The sequence below is a fragment of the Nelumbo lutea genome, chromosome 2, assembly GCF_056320005.1.
Source record: "Nelumbo lutea isolate HS-2025 chromosome 2, American lotus-T2T, whole genome shotgun sequence".
Taxonomy (NCBI): Eukaryota; Viridiplantae; Streptophyta; class Magnoliopsida; order Proteales; family Nelumbonaceae; genus Nelumbo; species Nelumbo lutea.
In genome coordinates, this window is record NC_142685.1 from 36,047,435 (window position 1) to 36,069,978 (window position 22,544).

Consider the following 22,544-nt stretch of genomic DNA (forward strand, 5'->3'; position numbering starts at 1 on the left):
CTGTGTATGTGAAAGGCCCCATCTTTATTGGCTTGGTGTTACTTCTGTTTATGGGGATCGCCATGCATCTACTTCAAGCTTTGGCTTATTGATTACAATTTCTCTTTTGAAGACAAAGATTGGATGATGTTCGATTCCATCAGTTTAGTACTGGCATACATCGCATCAGTTTTCTTTAATTTCCTACTTTTTTTCCTTGTTTAATGGACTATGGTTTTTTATATTTATGGCTCTTGTTCTTTCTTCTTTCTTTTCTGGGTTTAGAAGTGTATCATCGACAAAAGAACGCCATTCCCTTTTCTTGAATTCTTTTCGGATGTAGGATGCCCTGACGATTAATTAGGGATATTTTTGTAATTTTATACGTTTTCTGTTTAATCAATGACAGAAGGGAGTTTTTGTTGAATTTTTTAAAAATTTAGGAGAGGTTTTTATTAAAATGAAATTAAAGGGGATGTTTTTATGATTAGGAGAGGTTTTTGTAGGTGACACATTCTGAAAGACTATTCCATGACAAACTTTAATAATATTGTCTATAAAACACTAATAGCTTTTTCTTCCTTTAGCAGAGAATGAAGGAAATAAAAATCAGAACTCCAAATAGAGATTGGTACAAATCTATCACTCCATAAATGCCTGTCTCCATACATGAAAACACTGCTACAGAAAACTCTCAAGGGATTTGTGAAGCATATGGAATCTTGACCGGCCAATGAGTATTGAAAAAATGGGAGGTCAAAGTATCTATTTTTATTCTTTCTTTTAAATTTTTGGTTTTAAAAAAATGAGATATTAAAAAAAATGCAAAGGGTCCCATTAAATGACTCGCACATGTGACTTAGGATACCACGTGAAGTGTGACGTGTTTCAATATAATTGGAAGTACACCCCAGCACACACATAACCAAGTGCAGGAAATCCGACTTCAAAGATAGAGTGCTTTCCACCACTACACTCACTGGTCACTTTCTCTACATTCTCTACATCAATAACACTTCTATAGTCAGTTGCAGACACTGCTAGTGTTGGGACCGTTTTCTTCAACATCATGTTTTGATCATCATTCTCTATAGACGAAGGCACCCCATCCCCACCCTTCAATATGGGGTTCTTCATCTATAATCATGTGGTCTGACTTGTAATCACTTTCCCTCCCAACTCGATCGAACCAGTACTAGTTCACTACCTGCAGAAACATTTGTGCCAAAGTTAAAAGTAACAGTTTTCCATGCTAATAATGTAAGGCCGAACAATAAGCTTACTACAACTATATATATATATATATATATATATATATATCAATAAGATTTTAGAACTATTCCATCGAAATACCTACCCCACGAAGAGAAATCCACTACTTCCGCATGATAGTTCAACATTTTCCATTCCTCTTATCTTCCGCTTCACATTCATCTTCACCTTGCAAGAAGGTAATTAACAGCTATCAGTGAAAGATCCAAAATTAAAGAATCCATGCATATTGATATTTTTCATATCCCACAAATCCAACTTCGCCCTAACAATTATATGATTGATAGTGTTTGAATTCTATTCTAATCTCAATTCTTGTTATAAATGGCCACTCTATTTTTTTTTTTTTTTTCAGGTTGATATTATACACTTATTTCTTTTTGGTATGAACATGTTTTCAAAACAGGGACGTATGAATTTTATTTGAAATGTACCTATTTTCACAATTTCATTTAAGTGGGATTCGGTTGTAGGTGAAAATTCATACATATTGAACTATCTTCTTCTGCCCTATTTCATCGTATTCATTTAATTATTTTTTAAGTTGGGTTTCTCTTCCAGACCGGTATCATTATAATTTACATGGGTTTCTCTTCCTGCCTATGATCCCTTCTCATACGATCACTCAACTGATTTTCCTAGTGTTTACATTTTCTTTTTTTTAATTCGTTCAGGGACCCAACAGCTCCCTTTGGCATTTCAAGTTGTTAAAATCAACACTCATCGTTGGCCTACGTACAGTTGGGTAAAGAATGCATAATACATTTTTTCACTTCAACCCTACAGTGGCTATTCTCAGTTAACACTTCATTGTTCTCTATCGTCTTGGTGTTGGACTAATTCTAAATTTTTACAGCATCCAGCTTTCAATATTTTTACACCTTTGATGTTCATAGCTTAGCATGAGTATCATAAAAAAACAAGAAAAAAGAAAGCTGTTGTCTGTTGATTTGAAAAATAGGATGAAGAAAGAATACGCTTTTTTTCCTTTCAAAAATCCAATCTTTCTTATAAATAAATGCTTCTTCTGGTTTCCTAAAGCAAAAGGGGCAGCATTAGGTTTAAGAAAATATTTAGCGGCATGTGAGGTTACAAACAAACGGATCTTAACGGATTCCTGGGCCAGGGGAGTATTTTGTCCAATAATGTCATCCAACAGGGGAGCTATTAGTCCATTTTAAAACAACAAGGGAATACGCTATTAGTCTTTTACCCTCATTTTAAAGCAACACAGATACGTGGCTATAAATTTATAATGGTGCATAATATGATCTATAGGTTGTGTTTGGTTGTAATATAAATAAATTTGTATTGATGCAAAGTTATAAGTGTAAATAATTTGTGTGTAAATTCTGATTTATTTTCGTTTCAAATTTTACCTTATTTTCTTTGATTGTAGTATAAATACAATAAAATAAGATATGAATTAGAATAAACCAAAACCCAGAACAATATCAAACCAAAATTTGCATTATTTTCATTTGCACTCTCATACATTTATACTAGTGCAAATAATTTTGTGTTGCAACCAAACGCAGCCATAGCTACGTAAATAAATGCCACTAATTTATGTGTGTATCCATTTCACGTAGTGTGTGATTATTTTGTTTAATGGCCTATGAAACAAAATAAAAAGGTAATCCATTGATTAAATGGGGACATGTAGTAAGAAATGTCCTTTATTCATATACAACTGATAAGGCAATTGGTAGGGTATATATCTAATTATGCCCACCACCAGAACCATATCCAGATCCATAACCAGAGCCTTCACCTTGTCCTGAACCAGACCCAGAACCATATCCCTGGCCACTGCCTTGACCCGAGCCATGACCAGAGCCTGAACCTGCGCCAGAACCAGCATACGACCCAGCACCAGAGCCAACATAAGACCCTGCACCACCTCCACCAGAACCAGACCCAGATGCGGAGCCACTACCACCACCTAGACCAAGCCCAAGGCCAAGTCCCAGGCCAATTCCAAGACCCAAGTCTTTTCTTTCTGGACGGCTTTCACAAGAAAAGGCTAGTGAAAGCACAAGAAGGCACAGAGACAAGGCTTTGAAGGACATCCTTTGCTCTATTCTTCTCTCTTCAATTCTGAGCTATATGGACATTGATTCAATCAATCAATGTATATGAGTGTTATATATATATATATATATATATATATATAGTTGAGCACTGTCCCCATTTCATCTAATGTCTTGGCAGCAGTGTGAAATCCAATTCAATTGGGTTGCAGGCTTGCAGAAGGGACAAAGCTTTGGTTGTTTTGCTTGAATTTGAAAGAATGGCAACTTAGGTTTGTGGCTGTGGATGTGCATTTGTGCACAAAAAAGTAGAGTGAGTGGAACTGCCACAATCCTTGCATATATATGGCTTTTAATAATTTCTATCAATGAAAATGAAATGATGCCTGCCACCTCCGCCATCACTACCAAAACGACCTAACATCCGCATGCCCAACCCCAGGGCTGTGGTCAGTTAATTTTTTGGCCACTCTCATGACTCTGTTAAATGTGGAAAATATGTTTGTTTGATGATCACTTCAAATCCGGATTCAACTGCCATGTCAGCAAACACCCGTTAATATTGGTTTTGTGAATGTATTGGAATCAAATATATAAGACATATAGAAAACAATAAATTAATACATTATTTATAACATGAATTATTGGTTATTAGTATAAAAGAGTACATTATAGGCTGCCACCATGTACAAAAAGGCTCGGTTTCGAGGGAGTATAAATATAAATATGTAGAGTGTAAAGCCTTGTATTTTATATTATTTTGTAATGGAGTGTAAATCCCGTTGAGGGTAAATTTGCACTCTGGTTCATTTTTACTTGTGTTTGACAACATTATATTTATACATTGACAAATGACAAACCAATTCATATTTACATTGATAATAAGATGTAAAAGTACATCAATAAAAAAGAAGTAAATTTGCATTCAAGTGGGTTTTTGATAAAAAAAAAAAAAAACATATGCTTTATTGGAACTCATATTTGCATCCATTACAGTTAAAAGCCTGTTTGGTAAGAAGGTAAATTTTTCGGTGCAAAACTAACCCAACTTTTCAATTTATATGAACCATTTTACACTCTACAAATTTGCATTTAACACTTATTTGCATCATTTCCAAACACAGCCTAAGGGGTAATGGCACTTAGCCCTTTTGTGACAAAGACCCCCCCCCCCAAACTTATGAATTTCAGCACCATTCCCCTAAAGTTGTCATTCTATCATTCAACTTCATTGAATATTTCATTAAACATTTTAAAACACCAAATTAACACTTATTTCATGAGTTTTGACTCAGTATTTTTCTTTCAATAAAGCTCTCTTGAGAATGCTTTAACAATGATTTGTACTTTAAAATGGTTAGTTTCATCATTTGAATATTTGTAGTTGTGAATTCAATCTTGAATATATAGGCAATTTAATATTGATTTTACTTTTATTGTCAATCCCATAAGTGTGCCGGGGCCAAAGTGCTGGAAGGGGACCTTTGTTGAAAAGCAAAGTTTTGGGGGGGCTTAGTTACCGTAGAGGGTGGCTAACTGCAATAACCTATGTCAGCTTATAGATGGGTACATTACAGTTATGACTTATCCAATTGAAGCCCCACAAATCTCAGTCAACTGAATCTTAATACGTATGCTACAAAAGTTTTTTACAAATTAATGAAAATATTAACCCATTAATATTTTATATTGTATTAATTAGTAATTATCATTTGAAGAAAATTATACAAATTTAATAATAAAATGTATTGGATGGAGATGGACAAGAATGATTGATCGGTAAGTCTATGGACACAAACGCTAGGGGTGGCAAATGAGTGGATTGGGTTGGGTTGAGTGAGGATTGATATGAATTCAACCCACCCATATTGACCTGCTGACCCATTTGCCACCCATATTTATTGGGTGTTATCATAATTTATCTTGACCGTGACCCACTCTAACCCACTCATATAACCCGTTAACCTAATAAATATTAAGAAAATACAAATATTTTAGTTAAACAAAAATTCAGATATTAATAAAATTACTGAAAAACACCAATATAAATAGAAAACACAAAAATTGCAAAAAAAAAATAATAATAACACAAAAAATTGATATAAATTTGCAGGGAAAAAACCTAATTTATAAAAAATATCAAGGAAAATAATTATGGGTTTTAAAAAGTAGAAACTGCATAAAACATGTAAGTTGACAAATTTTCAAAATAACTATATATTTCAACCTAGAAATTATAGAAAAACAAAAAAAATAAAATTCGAAAATATTCTTCAAATAAGAAAACAAAAATGTACAAAACATAGAAAAATATAAAGGAAAATTACAAAAAATAAAAATTAACATAAATATAAGAACATGCGTAAATTGCAGAAAAATATAAAAATTACAAAAAATAGAAATTAAAAATCAACAAAATTTATAGACAAAACACAAAATTTGGCTGTCGAACCCAATCGCTGCAAATGGTAGGAAAAAAAAAAAGGGAAAGACCATACAACCAGAGATCTACTCTCTCCTGCTGAGTGCTGATGGTGAATAATAAAAACATGTTATGAAAGTTGGTCACCAGTAGAGCTATTCAAACCTTAGTATGTCAGTCACCAACCGCTGCGGTGTCTCCCTACTCTCTCCTTCCGTTGGTGGTGCAGAAGAAAAACACGTTAGGGATGTTGCCAGTGGAGCTATTCAAACCTCAGTCTGTCAATTGAGAACTTAGAATCAATTTCTGTACTTGTATGATTTTATTCGTAGGAAAATGTTCTCAATGCACAAATTTAAGTGGCTGAATATGGTATGATCACCACTCAGGATTTTCTACTCACTTTTCCTACCCATTCTCTACCCGCCATGAATTTGAGCCACACATTTCTTTTATGAATTGAGAGATGTATGACTCCAATTCACTGCAGGTAGAAAGTGGATAGGAAAAGTGAGTAGGAAATCTGGGCTCTATGATCACGGTCTTATAAGGACCGAATCCGATCTCGTTAATTGCCAGCTGCTGCTGCATCTCCCTATTCTTTCATTCCATCCTTTGATCTATCTCCTATGTTATTGGAACCTCAATGTTATGACAGAATGGGTACCCTTGACCCAACCCACCCCAATCCTTTTCACTTGATCCTTGACCCACCTCCAAAAGAGACGAGTGGATATGGGTGGGCTTCAATGAAAGTGGGTTGGGTGGATCAAATGGACCAGTAGTTCCGTTCCATTTTGTCTGTATCAGATCGATATGGACCCGTATCAAGTCATTTCGGGTCTTTATCAGACCGATGAACCGATATTTTGAATGTATCGGCCAATACATATTGTAATATTACATTATCTTTCTCTCATAAATAAGCCTATTTAATAATTCTGTCTCTCTAATAACTCCTACATTTAAGCAAACTAGACCTAAATAACTCTTAATACCCTATGATTATTACCTCTCTCTTAATAAATCTTGTCTTCTCTTAATTAATAATTAATAACTACATTTATGATAATATTCAAATTCAAATTTTAATTTGACCCGCCATTAAAGCAATAAATTCGAAGTTGACTTGTCGTTAAACCAACATATTTAAAACTACAAATAAGAAAAACAAGGAGAATTGAACCCTGGAAATTTGATTGTAATAAACAAACAAACCACTACATATTCAATTGTTGATTATAATTGTATGTATTATTATTCTTAAGCAAATATTTTTCTTCTTAATGGATGTTGATTAATTAATGTTAAAATTGATTATTAAAATTTATATACTAATAAACATTAATATAAACTATATTGATTTTCTGAAAATTACCATTATCTTCAACGATTACCAATTTGTCCCTATATCTCACATTTTATATGAACTATTGAAGTATGGGTTTATATGTTTAAATAACTTGTTTTCTTTATAAGTGTTTAAATAACTTATTTAAGGTCATATAAAATTTATGTTTATTGTTATTAATGTATTTTTTAAGATTTATACAAGTTTCCTAATGTATTCATGCGTATCTTGATTTTCACATGTGTATCCCGAACCGTCTCTTAATCTTTCCGATACACCTTACGTTTCTAATACTTTACCTTGCTAAAACCAATAGCTCTACTTAATACATAGAAAAATATCAAATTTTTTATATGAGATCAACTGATCCATGCATTTCAAACACTTGAACATATAAATATACAAATCTTGGGTTCAAATAAAACAAACACATGGAATCATAACAACCACAATGCAATTATTGTTTAAATTAACATGGTCAAACGCTTCAAACCATTAACCAGCACAATAAAATAATTGTCATAATTGATCTGGACAATCAATCTAATTCCCCCGGCTCTCAATAGAGGGCAGTTTATGCCTTTGACAACAATGCCTGTCCTTCAAAACATACCCTTGGAGTAATATTGCAGGGAAGTGATGACGCCAAGTTGAGAAGCAATTCTAATCGAACAGAAGAGTCAGATAATGACTAAATCTCAACCAGGAAATGCACCTTAAAATAACCTCTAAAGAAGACATCTTGAAATACAATCAGAAAATTTAAATGCTGCCATAACATGGTGATCAAGAACATCATTTTAAGTGCTAAGAATATCTAATAGTTTCCATCCATATTTCCAACTTCCCCTTCATCTGCAACCAAAGACGACCACTAAACATCACCACTTTTATGGTTCACAAAGTTATTTTGAGAACTGGGAGGCTGGGACTACCACTTGTATACATACCAAGATTGTATAAATGCACAAGCACAACCCACACACCTTATGGTACAATCTGCACTAAATATCAAGTCCTTCCCCTGTTTTATGCTTCTATGATTGATCACAGGAAGCAATAGGAGTTGACCCTACAGAACGAATAGGACCAAAAGTTCATAAAAGTGATAATTTATGATCACGCCTGCCCTAGGTGCTTGGATTCTGGCTATCATTGGATAGCATTGATTGGTAGCAAAAATTATTCAAACACCATGATGTCACGATTCCACCTACTGTGCATGATCTCACCTTATGTTTCATTTATGAGGTGTCTGATGAAAGTGTGAATGGGTGAGAGGATCATGAACAGAAGTTGGAAAAAGGTCTAAGCTGCCTTTCAATTGTGGTAGGGCCTGAATGCGACAAATAGCTAGGGCTCCCACCAATGTTAGAAGCGCTTGTGCTTTCACATGATGAATCTGAGATTGTGTGAAGACTGCTTAAACAGGAGGATTCAACATCATTAGCCTCCTCTGCTGTTGGATCTTCATCGGAGATGAACCCCTCGGATGAGCATTGACTTACATTTAGAGGATAGGCAGAGATTGATCCCCAGGAATCATCCTCAGTCATGGAACAACGGTTTACCAGACAGCAATTTTCTGACTCTGTATCACCAAATTCTGCCTCTTTGTCAGAGTTAATAGGTGAGTCTGCACCACAGCATGTGGTCCCAAGCATACAGCTCTGGTTTCCTACTACAGCATTTTGATTTTCCCCTTGGTTGACCTCGCTATTATCTCGAATTGATTGAGGGCCTTCTGAATGAAAAATGTTATCTTCTGCCAGACTTGCAATGGCAACTGCAACTGCACCAGTTACTGAATCCGAAGTAGGTACTCCTGTTTGGCCAACTACTGCCAAAGATGACTCACTTTGGTTTGAGATATAGAATTCACCAACTGTGCCAATTGATCCTGAAGATTGATTAGCTGCACCACCAAGTAGTCTACTATCCTGAGAAAGAAGCAAGGATAAAATACGATTCAAATCAACATATGAGAAACTACAAGGGACCCATGCAATGCACAGACTGGTATTAAAGACATCCCCATATTCTGCAGTAATATTTATTCTGTGTATCATATGTGAGAATTTTTCAGTTAAGGATCAAAAAATTGAGAGAATTTTATTAATCTTAAAGATTTTTTTTGTTTTATTTATCAATTAACAAAAGCATCAATTGTTTCTAAATGATTTCCTTGAGCTTTTGCATTCAGTCATATTTTTATAATTTCTATTGTAAGAAATTGATTAAATTTTGAGGGTCCTTCAAGCCAGGAGGAAAGATTGGGCTGACATGAAAAAAAAAAAAACCAAATATACCTAGCTCCAAAATTGACATTTTAATAATTGGATTTGATCGTATTCATCAGCATTAGATTGAACTGGATTGGATATGAAAATTGAATACCATTAACAATTTAAACTAAACACAATCAGAATATATTATTAACAAAATAAAATAAAGACTTGATATTTATACATCAGAAATAGACTTGAAAATAACTTTTATGAGAATTTTATGTACCTTTATCAACATTTGAGTCTATGGATCTGTAGGCCCACATAAGGCTATTATTAATCACACCACATTTGTTATTATTCTAAATAAGGCACACGAAAGCAAACCCATATACACTCCATCCCATTTTGGATTCAGTAATTTTATCAATTTAAGCCCACCAAATATGGATACTACACAGGTCAGATTTCATGTCAATTACTCTACTCAATGCCTTAGTTAAAACACCTTATATTTGGCAATTAATGGACTAGTTGGTCAACAGAAGATTGAGGAGATATTTGTTAATTTATGTACTCCACTCACTATTATGTAATTATGTACATAGCAGTGATATAGTTGATTCATTCCCTTACTGCTCGAGGAGCTGTATACAGCATACTTTTGGGCCTTGGCCCTTAATAGACTTCAATTACCTCCAAAAAAAAAAAAAAAAAAAAAAAAAAAAAAAAAGGTAGTGTGAAGTAGGAATATAAAAATTGACAACATTTTAATGAGCACTCCATATTTTACTTTCCAAGGTGAATGGGATACTTAATGCTAATCTTATTATATTTATGTCATTGTTCTTTTATCAGAAAACCAAAAATCTAACAATTTTGAGAGGATCTTGAGGCACAATAATGAAGAGAGAGAAATTACTGACCTGGACCCAAAAAAGTCATAAGCCCAAGCCTGGGCCAAGCTGGGTTCCAGACCTATGACTTTAATATAAAATATAGTGGCATAATATATATATATTTGAAATTCATATATACATTATATAATAAAATTTATGACATACATTAAAACTATGCCCACCTGAATAGATTGCCATATAGCTTCCATCATCATTATTTCTTCAAGATCTATATCAAATTCATCATACCTGCATAATAGAAATCCCCCGTATTAGCTACTAACCGAAGCAAGTATGTGCTCCTTTACCTTTAACAAAATGAAACAAATATATCTGAAAAAAAAAAAGAAAAAAGAAAAAACTTGTTTCCAGTCTCATCAGGGATTTTGTCAGAAATCTGACGTGTAGAATGTACATAAAAAAAAACAAAACTTGTGGTTTTATTATCTTTTTTTGTTTTCTAATTTGTTTATACCTCATTCTTATAGATATACATGTTCTAGAAAGAAATCAGATCTGAGAAATCACCAAACGAAGATGATAGATCTAGCTGCAGTGTTTTAAAAGCACAAGGCGCAAAAAAGGCGCAGGGGTCAATTTGCGCTTGAAGCACAAGGCAGAAGGCAAGGCGCGTGCCTTTTCAAGCAAGGAGCAAAAAATAAAAAAAAATGCTAAAAATAAAAAAAAAAGTCAAATTTTCAAAAAAAGAAACAAAATGCAAAAAAAAAATCAAAAAATTATTAAAAATAATATTAATAAAATTATAAACTTCAATTTTAAAATAAATGTTTTAAAAAACCTATTATCTAAAATTAAAATACATAAACATAACATGTAAAGCATATCCAAATGAGAATTTAAAAATAAAATCAAACATATAATAAAACATTTTCAAGCATATAAAACCCACAATCTCTTTTTTTCTCAATTACATACTTCAAGTAGCTAATGTGACATACATTCCTGATTCTACAAGCGCTTTTGTGCCATGCCCCTTAAGGCAAGCCCAAACAAGTCCATATTAAGGTCTTAAATTCTTAGTTTTCACACAAAAAAAAAATTAATGATTTTATAGTTTTAATTACTTTTTAAGAAGATACTTTATTAGGATGAATGAATGAACAAGAGCGCGTCAAATTTTCAAAAGGCGCATGCCTGGGCTGAGGCGCAAGGCGCACCAGGCGTGTGCCTTTTAAAAGGGTTGTGCCTAGGACCTGGGCGAGGTGCCTACCCTAAAATGTGCCTTGCCTGTGTGCCTAAGGCGCGCCTTTTAAATCACTGTCTAGCTGCAGTTCAATCTACGCTAAAAGGAATTCATAATGCTCTCTTAGTCTTCAGCAATCTGGTTCCAAAATGAGGCCTATTGATAGTCTTAATAATGCTCAACAATTTGTTAGGGTAGGATGCCTGACATTCTTTGGAGGGTTATAGCAAGTATTTATAATCTCAAAAGATTCCAAGGGGATTTCAGATCCTACTAGTGTATGTATCTCTTCGGGTTAGGGTTTATCAAAGAGATATGTTTCCTTTTGGAAAAGAAATAGCACAGAAATACTATCTCTTAGCTTTTATTATAAAATCTTTATCTCGTTCTCTCTAATCAGTAGTCATGATTAGAAAACTTCCTAGAATTGTAAAGAGGCCCAATAAGACATTTGTAATTACACCCCTATGACCCTACTTAACTCCAGTCACACGGAAATCAATGTAGAAACATAGTTCCGGTTAGAGTAGACTAAGATGGTTTGTCACGTGTATTCGACCACCAACAGCTCCAGTTAGATGAAGTGGTCTGTTACAAGTGGAAGGGCCTAGAAGAGCTAGGGGTAGACAACCAAAAAGGACACAAGTAGTAGTAAGAAATGATTTAAGCACTAATAATTTAACATTGGATATAGCTTTAGATAGAATGGATTGGCGAAACAGGATTCGTGTAGCTGACCACATATAGTTGGGATAAAGCATGGGTGATGATGAGTGTAGTAGGATAACTACCTGATTTAGTGCTGTCAACAGGTTGAATCTGATTTGGGTCAAAGTAAACCTAGTCCTAAAACGATAAACAATTGTGCAGAACCAGTCCTCAACTAGATCCTATAGGGCCTAAAATAACAGACCTAGAACCAACTCAATTATTAATCATGAGCACCAGGTCTAACCTGATGAGACCCGATTATAATTGACAGCTCTACTTTTAACCTGTAATTTGACAAGAAACCTGCAAATTAGTTAAATTGACACATTAGAACAGCATAACATGATAATTTTATAAGTATACCATGAGAAATACAGGTATTAGATTGGAGGAATCTCTTTTTAATATGCTAATACAAACAAAACTGATCCCAACCCAATTATAATCAGGAGAGATGATGTAGATCAAGGCCCTATATAATTTGGTCAGTTCATTTCAGTTTCATCAGGTCTACCCAACCCATTGACACTTGACAGTCCTAGTCTTACCCAATCACCATCGCATGGGTTTTATGAAAGAATCCTATCACCATTAGACACCTCATAAAACAATTTCAGAATACATTTTGTGAAAATAAATATAACAAGCTTTAAAATCCTTGTAAAGAAAACACTACAAAGTGTCCACTTGGGTGTAGTAAGAATCCCAGTAAGGTCTGGACACTTCAGGACAAACCCTAGGAAACTTTTCTGAATGTTCTGGTTCAACTAAGATTCCTCTCATACTGCCCCAGAGTTCTTCTAAGGCAAAATACAAGAATCCTATTGTCCTAGTACAACTATGATTCCTCACCAAGATTCCTAACTCATCTAGGATTTTATCGAGGGACTTACACAGCAGTCCTAGTCAAACCAGCATAGTTGTCAAGGCTTCTGCATATATCTAGGCAATAGTGGAGTTCCTAGTTGCCCGGAATTTCAAAAAGAAAAACTAAATTCTAGGTTAGTTCTATAATTTTACACAACAATGAGTATGCACTTAAAGAGATTTTTTCTGATTGGTCACATAAATGGAAAAAATTACCAACAGCATTTACTAAAAATATTAATTTTCTTCTCAAAAATAGCAAATCATCATATCTAAAAGACAATAGCAATTTAAACCAATTAATTTTAATATCTCAAACACAACACTAACATAATAATTAGTTAAAACATTTGCATGCCAAAAAATATTAGTTACTAAAGAAGGCTATAATTATATACTAATAAAAAATTAAGAGAGAGTAACAAAAGGGAGGAGAAAAAGGTGTAGAGCCCTTTTCTATTTAATGCAAGAAAGAAGACAAGGAAACTATTTTAACCTTCTCTTCTTATTAAAACCCTTGGATCTTTTATGCTTTGATTGTACAACCATTTAACAAAACATAAATAATATATATATACATATATATAAAATAGAATGTATTTAGAAAGCATTGTAATATTGTGTAGCCATAGTAAACAAATTATAATAAGACACCCTTGTGATCTGTATTGCCTAGTTAGACACCTTTTCTTATAAAAGCCATGGAATTCAGATTCAAGAACGAAGCTTAACCACAAATTCTTTTTAACTATGTCAACTAGGATTTCCTAACATAACCTTAAGCCAATTAGGATTGTTGGCAAGTGTCCTAATTCAATCAGAATTTTTGGTAATTACACTTTCCTCTTGTCTAAGGGCATGGGTTATTTATTGAACATTCCCAAAATCCTACAATCACCTTTTATTACCTGAAACATGAAGAATGTTGGTCATATTGTAACCTCATCCTTAGTATAATAAAATGAGTAGACATAACCGTAAGACTTTAAAATCTTTTCAAGTCTTAAGGGCTATAATTACTTTTACATCTGAACGATTCATGGGATAGTTAAGAAATTAATCAAATACAAATATTAGACTTCATTGCTTTATAATAATAAAATTTGACAGTTATTGATAAAAAATATATCCTAAATATGCCCACATGTTAGGTGTAGAGTATCACTCAACTCAAGTAGCTAGGATATCACCACCACATCCAATGACAAACCATATAAGTTTGTTGCCCATACTCACCCTTAGTTGGGATGTTTCATGTTTATAAGAAACTAGGACATTTACCTTAAGGACTTTCTAGTAAAATTGTCACTAAAACCATATAATAAATGCCTCATAATCACAAGTCCAGCATCTTAAATTGACCACTCAACCACATGTTAAGTGTTGCTAATGATATAGGCCAATCCCAACAAGAAGAAGCGACAAGTGAACAGAGGTGTAGAGAGGGGGGTCTTGGGGGAGAGTTGGCCTCCCCCTATGCCTCAAAGCTCCCCACCTATTAATATAATGGACTAATAGTCTTTATGGTTCCCCCCCCCTCCATCCATGTTTATTTGATCGTATTAGCTTCCCCCCGCCCCCAAAAAAATAAGGGTAAATTTCTTAAACTACCCTTATGGTTTAGCTAATTGACTAATTGTACCCTTACTGTTTGAAAATTGACTAACGCTACCCCTATTGTTTCTAACAATTGATTAATACTTCCCATATCACTAACACCCCTTAATATTCATTAACAACAAGACAAAAAAGACTATATTTACCCTTTACTCTTCTTCAAATTTTCAAAATAAATCAGGGAAAAGGGGGGAAAGAGAGAGAGTACATGTCCAAATACCGCCTTCTACCTCTCTCAGGTTTTCACAGTATCGAAATCACTCTTTCGTTCCACTAATACTTTTTTCTTCCCAGCTACAACTACCGGAGACCAACGAAGAGAAGATCTGAAAAAGAAATTTGTCCTATTCCTACATACCAAGGGATCAAAGCATTGGAGGCGACGGAGTCCAGTATGTTACAGCCGAAGGAGTTGAGTATGTCAGATGAAGCCATGATCGACGTCTTACAGAGCTAACGGTAAAACAGAGCTCCGCTGGAGACAGAAAAGGGGAGAGAGAGTACATGTCTTATGCGAGCTAAGTCGAAGGCGGTATCTCACACTTGCAGTGAGATAACCTCGGTAAAACAGAGCTCCAACCTCCTCCTTCCTCCTTCACTTTATTGTGAGATAACCTCGGTAATACAGATCCCACCGTCCCTTCTTCTTCACCTACGTCGTCTTATGTGAGCTAAGGTGAGTGTTTCCACAACCCGCTGAACTTGACGTGACTCCTCGTCCCGAAGTGGTGGTCGGTTAATGGTGGTAGAGGGGTTTTTTGCCGACATTCTCAAAGGGGTTTTCAGGTGCAGGAATCACTCCTCAATTTTTGTTCCAAAAGCTTTCCACCCATCATCAAATTTTGTCTAGTTCGATGACTCTACAAGAAAGCTCTAGATTCAAATGAAACATTAAATCGATGATTCTACAAGTAGATGACGGATTAGAAGATGACTAACTCTAATTTGGTACTTCCCTCTTCGCCACCTCTCATCTCCCTCTTTCCTCGGTTCCTCAAATGTGGAAGGCTTTGAAAGGTTAGGGTTTCGCAGATGCCGGTGTCGGTGCTGGAAGTTATCACAAGGGTAAGTTGGGTAGTTTTGAAAGTTACAACAGTAACATGATGCATATTTGAGTGGTTTATGATGGAACGTTAACAGTAAGGGAAGTATTAGTCAATTGTCATAATCAGTAGGGGTAGTGTTAGTCAATTTTCAAACAGTAAGGGTACACTTAGTCAATTACCTAAACCATAAGGGTAGTTTAAGAAATTTACCCAAAATTCCAAAAAATAATAATAATAGAAAAATCCTGGCTTTGCCCCTGCAAGCGAACATGACCTAATTAATTAGATAGAATAGGAGCTGATAGCCCATTCTAGTTTAATGGGGCTAACATTAGAAAGCCATGCCTAAGCTTAAAAGGGGCCATTGCCCAATGTTGGTTTGGGCTATCCAGGATCTTTTTTTTTTTTTAGCAAAAGGTAAAGTATAATAGATATGAACCTATGTTGGAAAGAGTGGAACCCATCTGCTTTTTCCTGTGCATCTTTCTTTGGTTTGCTCACTCACATTGATCCCAGGGGGCTAAACTTCCCAGTCAGAGAAATCTGGTCTAAACCGATCGCTCCAAAAGTACAAGCTTTCTGTTGAGAAGTGTTCTAGAGAAGGTAAACACTTGTGATGTGCTATAGAAAAGGAGGCCAAACAATTGCCTCTCTCCTCATGTGTGTGTCCTTTGTTTGGGATGTGGTGAAACCCTAACCCACTTACTTTTATCCTGCTCTTTTGCTTCTGGTATTTGGAATGTTGTTTGTTCTCTCTTTGGATGCATATGGGTTCCCCCACAGGATGTGGCAAGTCTATTCAGCCCCTCTTTCCTTGTCAACAAAAGAAAAGAGGAAAGTGCTTATGGAAGGCAGTAAGAGTAGCTACAGTATGGACTATATGGGAGGAAAGAAACCTAAGAATCTTTTCTGGAAAAAGCAAAACAAAGGAGGAAGTTATTGAAGCCATAAAAATCAGAACTGCACATTGGGTGAAGACCATGGAGATACACAGAAACTACTCCACGAATGAGATTCTAAGAAATTGGATTGAAGTAGCACAAACAGATGTACCCAAAGTACTTGCAAGTATGGAATGGAAGCCACCAGCACTGAACTTTGATGGGAGTTCTCATGGCAACCCAGGAAGTGCAGGCATAGGGGGTGTGTTTAGAAATCATCTAGGTGTGGTGGTGGCACTCTACACAGGACCAATAGGTTTTGGTGACTCAATACAGGCTGAATCTCTAGCCCTACTTCCAAGGTCTAAAGATGGCTGAGCAGATAGGAACAACAGATTTAGAAATAGAAGGAGACTCACTATTGGTCATCTCTTGGGACAAAAACATCACATCAGTACCTTGGAAGCTCAAATTTATCTTCAGAGAAATTGACATACTTGCAAGGAAGTTCAACTCTCAGTTTGGTTGGGTCAAACGGGATGCAAATGGGATGGCGGATACCCTAGCAAAACAAGGGGCAAATAGATCTTCATTGTACTGGGCAGAATTGTAACTAATTGCTGGAGATTGCAGTTTGTCCCTCTGCAATCTTTATCTATTGTAGCTTAATTTTTCTGTTATTAATGAAAGTTTTTTGCTGATCAAAAAAAAAAAAAAAAAGATCACTTGAACACTCAAACCAATGTTCACATGCTTGTCAGCCTGAGGTTTTACATTTTTACCATGGACCAAGCTGACTGTGGCTTATAAAAAAATTCGTTGCACAATAACAATAACAGAAAGAAATAAAACTTTTGCTGAATCCGGAATACCAGAAAATTCTTCTCCAAATATTTGGAGTTCATCATAAATTTGATTTTATGAGACACAATGGTTAGTAAAATCTAGCATCTGATAAAGGATCATGTTTCCTCTTTGCATAGGCCACAACTATTTTAATAAAGCAAAAGAATTAAAATTGAAATTCTTGTTCTAGCAGTCATAATCCACTAAAGTAATATCATAAGTCCAACAATTAAAACTTTCAAAATCAGGAAAGTCAGAAGACAATACAACACAAGCATGAATTTCCTTCAAGTCTAGTTAGTTAGGAATTAAAATATCATGCCTACACCAGAGCATGTTAGGCTAAAGGGTAAATTTTTCTAACATTTACAATGCTAGAGACATCCATAATTACTTCCTCAAATTACATCCATTTTCTCTGGAGATTGAGTTCAGCTGATCGAACCCCCCCCCCTCTCTAGTATCAGTCTGTGTTATTCTAATAAAAGTCACTTTCCCTTTTTCAAAATATATATATATATATATATATATATATATATATATATATATATATTTGTTGTTTAAAATCATCTAATAAAAGTAAGAGAGGGAGAGAGATTACAAAAAGATCAAGGCTATTAGTATTAGGTGATTTTCTCAAGTAAATTGTAACAGAGATTTTGGCATCTCTAAAACACTATTAACCATTTCATATAGAAATTTTCATTTTATGAGGACAAGGTGGTATAAAATAGAAGGAAAAGAATATCACAAACCTTCCACTCCATGCATTTCCAGGAGATCCAACAACTTGGATTCCTCCACCCACAAAAGATAGACCCGTGTTGTTTATGTCCTGCAATCCACCTGCTCATTCCATCAAACAAATATTAGCTAAAATAAGATATGGAGAAAATAACAAGAACTAAATCAATATCAATAATCCTTTAAGAACTACAACTTAAATATATACCAAAACATTGTAAGTCAATATCAGCAGATGCAACATTGCACAATTGCTGGGAGCCTATGGCTGAAGGTTGGATTTCCAAAGAAGAATTTTGGTTGCCCAGGATAAGTCGTTCAGTATTTTGTGATTCACACAACTGTATTCTTATTTTGGCCTCAATTACTCTCTGTTCTTCCTGAACCACCAAAAATTAACCACATAAGATTTATAGCATCCCAATGCATATACCCCAACCCCTCAAAGTGAGTTATAACTATCTACAGCATGAAAAAAAAGAGAGAGAGAGAGAGAGAAAAACACCAATCAGAGTTAAGGAGCCATACAGCTTGCTCTAGGTCTATTTCTTCCTGTGTCCTGGCACCTCGGTACTCAACAGCATAGCTTGGAGTTTTACAAAATGGGCACCTTTTATTAGCTAAGGTTACAATTTAAAAGAGCTTAATGAATTATTTGTTTTTTTTTTTTTTTTTTTGATAGAAGAAAGATGTAGCTTCCTAACATTGAAAAGATAAAATGAATAAAAGAAAGACAGTTACAATCATTACTAGATGTTAATGGGCAAATTGGGCATGAGGATGCTACATTGACTCGTTGAGTAGAAATGATTCAATGTGCTCTCAGACTGAAAACTTCAAAGTAGGAGGTGAAAGAAGACATATTTGTATTTGATAATGCTTTTAAGGAGCCACATGAGATTCCATAATGCACCGTTTTGTAGACTAAAATCCTTGTCTATGTGTTCAATCAAATTAGTAGATAACTTTGTTTCCACTTCATGGTTTAATGGGCAGTTTGTATTGAAATTGATGAAAATAGGGTCATGATCATCCCAGCTCATTTTGCTATTCATTGCTTTTAGTATTGAAATTGATGTAATAATGGTCATATATGAGTAAATTCAGAGTTTCTTATGGTTACTAACTACTTATTTAAACTCATGGTCCAAGAAAATGGTAATACAGTCCATGGAAATTTACTTGGAATCCCTCAATTCCCTAGCTTTTCAGTTCTGCTAGATTATCAGCAACTTTCCAGCTTATTCAGCAATCAGCATAGGAGTATCAGTCCCTATTTTCATAATAAGTAAATCCAATAAGAACCTTTCACCTTTCCTCGGGTGATTGTTTATCACCTTTCCTTGTACCTTCTTTTGTTTAATAAAATTTTTACTTTATCTTAAAAAAAAAATAAGAATCTTTCACGACTATTAGCGAAGAAAAGAAATGGGGAAAAAAAAGGAAAAATACAGTAATTGAAATACAGAAACAGTTCAATTAAGGAAGAAAGAACCAAGAGAATGAAATAAATGAAGTATATGAAAGAACCAACCCCAATCCACAGAATATCAATCGATAGATAAATAAATATAGTCCAAGTAATCGCGTCTTAAAGAGGATACTGAACTGAACTCATAGCATTGTAAGACCTCATCTGCAAAAAACACTCTGCAATGAAACCAATTAAAGAAACAACCCAATTAGAAATAAAATTCATTTGGAGCTCGAAACCTCTAGTTCACAAAAATCCGAAAAAAGAAAGACTAATGTAGCATACCGGTGCAAATACCCTTCATACAACATGTCGACCGATTCAAACTCTGATAATACTGAGGAAACCCAAGAACAAACATCAAAAAACCAAGAAAAAAGAGACTGAAAAGCATGATATTACAAAGACAGAGAACCAGTATAGGAGAGTTATTACGAAGAAACAAATCGGGCATTCTTCGAGATCAGGATTATTATCAGAATCCTCGACGCTATCAAAGCAAGGTGCTAGCTTCTGGGAGAGAATGAGCTTCCGGAGCTTCTTGTAGTCGACTTTGGACGGGTTCCGAACGAGTCGCTGCGGCCTCGTGAACCGCTCCTCCACCGTACTCTTCCTGCAAATCCGATTCCCCATCGTGACTCCTCATCGGTCCCCGTTTCTTGTCATCTCCTTATTCATTTATTATTAGGATTAGGGTTTCTTCTTTCTTCAATCTTCCTTCGTTTATTCTGGGAGAGATTCTTTAGACGTAGTTGCAGAGACGCAAAGTAGCAGAGAGAGAGAGGAGGGAGGCAAAGCAAAGCAGTCGACGAAAAGGAAAAGTGGTCACTGGTCAGGTTTCTTTTTCTTTGTTTTGACGGGAATTTCCTTGACTTGTCACGTAATGTCGTAAATGCCCCTGATGAGTGATGACGTGGACGTGATTTGCATGCCCTGATGAGTGATGACGTACACATTAACTAGAGAAGCAGACAAAATACACATTCACAAAAAGTGTTTCCACGGACCATATTCCCAAAAGATAATATCTGAGAAACGGACAAAATACAAACGAGCTTCAATTTAAGAAAATGTCAAATTTGGTATTGCTCCAAACCACACCTTCTCAATTTCTAAGGCATGGTTTGGAGCATCGTTTTTTATAGAAAAACAATTTCAAACAAATAAACGTTTCCTAGAATATTGTTTTCTGATGTGGCACTGATGTGTCACCATTTTCTGGAGCAACGACATCAATGTCAAAGAGATGCTAAGTGTCTTTCCCAAATTTTAGACTGCAAGTCGCTAGAATTGGAGTTTTAATTCCTCAATGTATACTTTTCAGTTCTAAATTCAAGGAAAGATCATGATTATAGCAGCAAAAGCACAATATGGTAATACAAAATCAGCATTTGATCTTTTTCTTTGAAAAATGGTGTAGTATTGAAAAGAAAAGAGGGCAAGACACCCTCCATAAGCATATAGAATGGCCACAAAAACATAATAGATGATTGATACTTCTCCACTGGTTCATAAAGGGGCAATAGGAACCATCCATGAATGACTTTGATGTGGACGCTTTATTGGGAAGACATATCACCACCGCCAACAACAGTAAAGAGAGCAAGATTTGCTTATTCTCATCTTATCTAACTCTAGCTAGATACAATTCTTATCTTATCAATTCAGTCTTATCTTATCTTATTAGTTCAGTAGGATAGATTAAGGGAGTCTTATCTTATCTTATTAGTTCAATCTTATCTTATCTTATCAGTTCAGTCTTATCTTATCTTATTAGTTCAGTAGGATAAATTAAGGGAATCTTATCTTATCTTATCAGTTCAGTATGATAGATTAGTAGGGAGTCTTCCTAAAAGTAGGACTCTTATCTCTTGTAATTTCCTATTTAAAGAGCTGATATTATTCAATAAAGGCATCGAAAATTTCAGTCAAGAAAGAGAGCAAAGGAGAGTTGGTGATCTCTTGAATAAATCACCTTTAGGGCGCCAAGATAGATTCTTCAAGAAAATGGAGGAACAAAGGAAAACAGGAGGTTTTCCCTATGGACCGATCCGTGACGATATCCAATTCTCGGGCCCATAATAGACTTCGAAACCCCCATCCACTTATTGAGCATCCATTTAGCTTTGTTTAGCACCATTTTTGCTTTCTAAAGGTTAATAATGAATGAAGTTTGCCAAAAGAGAAGAAGCATGCAACCAGTGACAAGAGATCACCACTCACCAAGTTGAACCACAGGACAAAAGAAAAAGTCCAAACAAAAGAAATCAACCCCTACAAAAGACAGCCAAACACCCCCCCAAAAAAAGACAAATAAAACAAAAACAAGAACTTGGGCATCTGCTTAATAACTTCAGGCATCAAACCAAAAACAAACCGAGATTCACTGTCACAGCTTCACCCTCCAATTGGGTTAAAAACTGAACATTGCGCCGTTGCCGGGGATCGAACCCGGGTCACCCGCGTGACAGGCGGGAATACTCACCACTATACTACAACGACTTGATGTCTTCTAGGGGCTTGGGAGTACCTTTTCAAGTCGAAATATCTAAATGGCATTTCATTATATTCTGAATAGTTCATTTTTTTGTCTAATGGTTGGTTACATATATCATCAACATCTAGATGCAAATACAATGGTTTTAGAAGCATAAAGTAAAACATAACTTTTTGTTTTGGAAATAGATTTATGAATATTCAATGGTGTATATCCATATTTGCTGGAAATGAATGCATCAAGATGTCAACTAAGAATGTTGTTTCTTCTGTTACATTTAAAGAAAAAAAAGGCACGCAATATCCTAACATTCTATGAGCATTAGGAGTCAAAATTTGTTTGGTTTTTCACTCTTTCTAACCAAAACTGAATTATAGAAAAACCAAAATAACCAAAATCAGAATTTTTTATTCGGTTTTTGCTTTAAATCGAATTTTAATAATATATACTCTATTATAACATATAATATTATA

At 35.0% G+C, this 22,544-nt stretch overlaps 1 protein-coding gene and 1 non-coding gene across 3 annotated transcripts; both read right to left on the minus strand.

The window, feature by feature from the left end:
* Positions 1–7,799: 7,799 nt before the first annotated feature.
* Positions 7,800–20,432, minus strand: LOC148869858 (E3 ubiquitin-protein ligase DA2L-like). Of its 2 annotated transcripts, XM_088968746.1 has the most exons (8): positions 20,010–20,432; positions 19,860–19,911; positions 19,705–19,750; positions 18,629–18,710; positions 18,309–18,480; positions 18,112–18,202; positions 10,367–10,433; positions 7,800–8,997 (listed from the first exon to the last, which is right to left on the minus strand). In XM_088968746.1, exons 1-8 carry the CDS (start codon positions 20,205–20,207, stop codon positions 8,341–8,343), a joined length of 1,365 nt encoding a protein of 454 aa, XP_088824872.1. In that variant the 5' UTR covers positions 20,208–20,432; the 3' UTR covers positions 7,800–8,340. The 2 variants fall into 2 exon arrangements, with proteins under 2 accessions (XP_088824872.1, XP_088824873.1); XM_088968747.1 differs by lacking the exon at positions 18,629–18,710 and having other exon boundaries at positions 19,710–19,750.
* A 1,572-nt stretch (positions 20,433–22,004) lies between these two features.
* On the minus strand, positions 22,005–22,076 carry TRNAD-GUC (transfer RNA aspartic acid (anticodon GUC)). Its single transcript has one exon. It is a non-coding gene; the product is annotated as a tRNA-Asp (tRNA).
* Positions 22,077–22,544: the final 468 nt, after the last annotated feature.